Source organism: Gordionus sp. m RMFG-2023, chromosome 4 (genome assembly GCF_954871325.1).
Source record: "Gordionus sp. m RMFG-2023 chromosome 4, tfGorSpeb1-WG-v2, whole genome shotgun sequence".
Classification (NCBI taxonomy): domain Eukaryota; kingdom Metazoa; phylum Nematomorpha; class Gordioida; order Chordodea; family Parachordodidae; genus Gordionus; species Gordionus sp. m RMFG-2023.
In genome coordinates, this window is record NC_088778.1 from 18,886,577 (window position 1) to 18,892,297 (window position 5,721).

At 28.5% G+C, this 5,721-nt stretch overlaps 1 protein-coding gene across 1 annotated transcript; it reads right to left on the reverse strand.

The window, feature by feature from the left end:
* Positions 1-449: 449 nt before the first annotated feature.
* Positions 450-2,505, reverse strand: LOC135928693 (uncharacterized). Its single transcript, XM_065465150.1, has 4 exons — positions 2,415-2,505; positions 1,540-1,706; positions 1,144-1,310; positions 450-939 (listed from the first exon to the last, which is right to left on the reverse strand). The coding sequence occupies exons 1-4, from the start codon at positions 2,503-2,505 to the stop codon at positions 450-452; spliced, it is 915 nt and encodes a 304-aa protein (XP_065321222.1).
* Between the last annotated feature and the right edge of the window lie 3,216 nt (positions 2,506-5,721).

The following is a 5,721-nucleotide window of genomic DNA, read 5'->3' on the forward strand; positions in this document are numbered from 1 at the left end:
TGTTCGGAGTATTACGATAATTGAATAAAAACCTTTCTAGAGCTATGTCTAAATTGGTGTTCTCTCTTTCCATATTTCTCTTCATACTCATTTTGAAGGTACCCACCATCCTTTCCACCTGACCGTTGGACTGCTGATGGTAAGCAGCGGTTAGGGTGTGTTTGATTCAATGATTTGCAAAATTTATCAAACGAGTGACTCGTGAAGTTTGTACCGTTATCAGTTACTATTTCTTCCGGTATCCCAAAAATACTGATTTTTTTCATAAGTTCTTATAAAGTGATATCTGTTGTGATAGATTTGACTGGAGTTATTATTGGAAATTTGCTGTATGTATCTACTAATATTAACCAAAATTTTTGATAAGTCCCGTATAGTATATGTGTATTCTTTCAAAGGGTTTAGAAGTATTCGATGCTCAAATATTACATGATTCACAATTTTTTACTTCAAGATCGATACTCGTGTTCATACCTGGCCAATACATATAATCCTTGGCTAATGCTTTGGTCTTTCCAGCACCTAAGTGTCCGGTGTAATTCCTTCAACATAGTTTTTTTCATGCCTGCAGGAATCACAATTTTGTTTTCTTTGAACAAACAATTATTTATAATACTTAATTCATATTCCATGTTTTTGTATGATTTGTTTTTTATACTATCACCTTTTCTTATGTCTTTAATGATATCCAATATTTCTTTGTCTTTATATGTTTCCTCTAATACTTTATTAAAATTAATCGGAATATCCCATAAGTCGTTTTTTGTGTTGTCCGTACTTTTATCAATAGTTTCCTTATCTACACTGAGTGGTAATCTTGATAGACAGTCAGGAACTGTATTATATTTGCCTGCTCTATGAATTATTTTAAAATCATAAGCTCCCATTGCTATATTCCACTTTTGTAAACGCATAGACATCGAAGATTTTCTTTTAATCCTTTGGAAAAGATATAAATCAAGGGTTTATGGTCGGTGATGATAATAAACTTCGTACCTATTAGGTATTCTTAATCTTTTGATTGCAAATATTATGGCAAGAGCATCTCTCAATATTTGTGTAGTTTATCTCTGCCTTTAATAATGTTCTTGATGTAAAGGCTATAGGTTTTTCCTTTCCATTGCTCTCTATATGAAAAAGTACTGCTCCAAGTCCACGTTTGATGCGTTAGCAGCTATACCTATAGGTAAGTTTGGATTAAAATAATTTAATGTAGGAGGTTGACTGATTAATGTTTTTATTTCATTGAAACTTTTGGCATGTTCAGCTTCCCATTTCCATTTTTCTTTGACTATTTTGTAGTGGGTCTGCTAGGTCGGCAAAATTATTCAAAAATTTTATGTAGTAACTTGCCATTCCTAAAAATGTAGAAAGTTCATCATAAGATTTTGGTTCTGGCATGTTGAGCTCTAATTTTATCTCGATTAGGGTGTATACCTTCTGCATCTATTTCATGACCTAAAAATCTGACATTGGTTTTCATAAATATGCTTATTGTAAAGTTTGGTGTGAGACCGTATTTTAATATTTTTCAAAAACTTTCTTTATATTTTCTATATGTATTTTATCATTTTTACCCGTTATTAAAAGATCGTCAATATAAAATATCACATCTTTCATGTCTCCGAATATTTTATCCATGGTCTGCTGAAATAAAGCAGACGCCGTTTTGAGACCAAAAGGTAGTCTGGTAAATCTGAAGTATCCTTTGTGTGTAGAAATAGTTCATGTCCATAGAGCTCTTATCTATGGGAATTTGCCAAAATGCGCTCTTGAAGTCGATTTTGGTGAATTTGTTTCCTTTTGATAGTCTTGCTATTAAATCGTCTATTCTTGGTATGTAATATTTGAAATCTTCCAGCGCATGACTGTATCTTTAAAGTCAGCACATAACCTGAGACTTCCATCATCCTTGAAGACTGAAGTTAATGGACTAGCCCAACGCACATCTTTTACGGGCTCTATTATTTTCTCTTGTATCCATCTGTTTAATTATTTACCTACTATATCTATTCTGGAGTATGGTATTCTCCTCGGCGATATTATCTTTGGTACGGCATTTTGCTTTAATCGAAGCTTAATATTGGTTTTGCAGATGGGTTTATCGGCCATTTTTAGTTTGTAATTAAGTATGAGTTTGGTAAGTTTATTATTATAATAATCATCATCTATATTTCCTACAAATTTTTTAAAATATTCTTCAAGGCACTTAGCCAAGTTCTGCCAAGTAATGGACTCTTATTGACAACGATCGCTTGTAAATTTTTAGTTACTCCTTCGTAATTTACGCTGATTTGCATTGTCCCTAATATTTTGATTTGATAGCCGTCATAGCCTGTTAATTTTAAATTAGATTTCTTCATTTCAGTGACGCCTGCGTTCTTAGCTATCGAACTATATTGAGAATCTGGAACCTGTGTCAACCTGCATGACTGTTGTAAGGTTGTTCAATTTCAAAGTTACTTTATACGCGTTGTTGTCATTATCATTAAAATCTTCGGTCATGTTATTTACGCTTATGTTTAATAAGTCAAAATCTTTGTTTTCTACTTTATCACTTTTAAATTCATCAACTCGATGTTTACTGTGTTAATCTTGTTGCCATATTCTATCTGATTTATAGTATCGTTATTTCTGCTGTTATTGTAATGTGATCTATTATATGGTTGATTTTATTTATTTATTATATTTTTTTTTGATTTTATCTTTTAATTTTTTTTATGTATATATTTGTACAAGTGAGTTTTTCTTCCCTTATTGTGTAAAATTTTTTTTTTAGTTCTCCGTTCAAAAATTGCTATTGTTTTTTTTTATTTATATGTATATAGTATCTTTTCTTTCTTTTATATTTTATTTTTTGTTCAACCAGACCTTTGAAGGTTAAGAAAATTGCTCTTATGTTTTATTTTATTCTTTTTTTATTTTTTGATCATGACCTGTTAAGGTTTTTTATTTTTTTTTCTAATATATATTTTTAATTTATTTATTTTTTAATTTTCGATAATGACCTGTTAAAGTTGTTTTACAGGGTAAGTTATTATAATAAAAACAAAAAGTTAAAAGAATGAAACAATATATGTCTTATTTTTACATAATACTTATAAAATAAATGACTATTCATTAATATATAACAAAACAAACACTACAAAAATACATATGGTAAAATTTTAATGTAATTTTTTTGCATATACGATTTTTATATACTTTAATTTTTTTTTTTAAAATACAGTTTAATATTTTTTTCAATTGTTTAATATACGACAAATTTTATATAGTAACACAAATAATACAAATTCATTTACATCAAATCCTGATCTATTTTATTCTAATTCACAAATGTTTAATATACGACAAATTTATATAGTAACACAAATATTACAAATTCATTTACATCAAATCCCTATCCTGTTTATTCTCATTCAATACCTAATATATCTGCTACAAATAATTTCCATATTATCAATTCTCCCTCTTTAAGTGGTGATTCTATTATTGATCGAGCAAATTTAATCTCGGCAATTCCAAGAAGGAAATATAAAAACTGGAATAATGAAAAAATAGATATAGCAAAAAAATTATTATCTGTACCTGAGAAGGAGCAAATGAAAATGAAAGATATCGCTAAGTATTTAGATATGTCTTTATCGTCTATTAATAAATTAAGACGCGAAACATTTCCCGAAATCATCTGACCCTTTAAAAGATTATGTGATTGGAAAGCGAGGCAGGAAAAAAAAAGACACATTCAATATAGAAAGAAAAATTATGGAACTTTTAATGGCGAACAATACATATATTAAAGGTATTATAGGAAATTTACCTCCAGGATTTCCTAGAAATGAAGGAACTATAAGGAAATATATTAAAAAAATAGGATGGTCCAAAAAACGTGCATGAAAGGAACCTGATAGGAGGAACACACCGGGCACAGTCAATATACGACAAATTTATTGTATAAAAATATTGAATATTGCCAGAGAAAAAATATTTTTCTTAGACGAGACAGGCATAAATTTACATGTTTTACCTGTTTACGCCTGGGCACCATACAATGTTACGCCAACTGTTAAAGTCCCACCATCTAAAGGTAAAAATTTAAGTATATTTTTACTATGGGAATCGAAGGTGTGATACTTTATCGCATCATTGTAGCCTACTATTTCGAGAATATATGATAGATATCATACCAAGTGATGCAGTTATTGTTATGGACAATGCATCGATCCATAAAAGCCACCTCATTGATAGTTTTAAAGAGTGAAATAGAATATTTGCTACCCTATTCGCCGCAACTAATATCAGTAGAAAATTTCTTTGGGGTATTAAAAAACAAATATAGGTCAATCAATCCCCGACCAAATACAAGAAACAAAATCGTTCATAATGTAACATCAATTCTGAATGAATTTACTATTCCTTATACCTTTTCAAGTTATTATAATAAGATGCATCAATATTCGGAGAGTGGCTATCGAGGACAACCAATGGATTAAGGTAAATTTATAAAAATATAATTTATATTTAAATATATTTTAAAGGAATATAGAAAATCGGAATACATAAAGAAAAAACGAAAATCAAATGATCCAATTTTTTATATTTGAATGCATTTTTTACAGAGTTGTTAATCGCTACTTTTAAAAGTAGCGCCCTATCGCTGTCGCTATTTGTCAAAAAAAGTAGCTCGCTATTAGCTACTATTTTTAAAAAGTAGCTTTATAGCTACTTTTTATAAAAAAAATTTAGAAACAATTTATTTTTTATTTTTCATATAATGTAATTGTATAGTAAATCTAAATAATATATAAAAAATCAACATTTATAAATATTAAAATATAGTTAATTTTGATTATAAAAAAATTTATGTAATAGATTTTAAATATTTATGGTAATTTGTTGAATCTTAATAATAAAATCATTTCAATATTATCATCCCCAAGTCTAGAGCGATGAAGAAAGTATCAGTTTTGCCTTACTAAATAATCTCTCGACACTAGCACTTGAGGGCAAGAGATTATTTAATCTTATATACATTGTTGTGTCCAACTATCAGCCGTGGTACATATATGAGATATCTCTGATAATTCTACTATTAAAGCATCTTTCATCACCTTAAACGTATTTGCTATTTTATTTACAAGTGTCTGGCGACATAAAATAGTTTTACAAGGTGATAAAGTTTTAATCGTCATAGTAAATGATGGATTATCAACCAAGGACATTGGCTGAACTGTATTGATTATAAAATCCACAATAACTTTATCAATTAATTTCTGAGAAATATTGGCATTTGTATTATTAATTAAATTTGTCTGAATAGTCTTTTTGGATGTAGATTCATCTATGCCAAAGTTATTTAAATGTTGTTCAATTTCCTTAAAACTATTAGCATGAACAGTCTTTTAAAATAAATATTATTATTTTATGTAAAAATGATAATTTACCTTTAGGTGTTTCTTGAGGTTATAGCTATTGGATTGATTTGAGGAAATATTTTTTTTACATTTTAAACAAATAAATTTGAAACCAGTTTTTGTTTTAATATTTATCTTGAAAAATTTCTGAAATCTATGGAATGGGATAGTATTGCTATGAATATCATTTTTTCCCTGGTATCTTCCATTTTATTAATATCATTGTCTTACTCTGAATCGCTTTCAACGATTTGGATATCCATATACGATGCCATTTTAAATTATTAACAGGTGATTTAGGTTTATA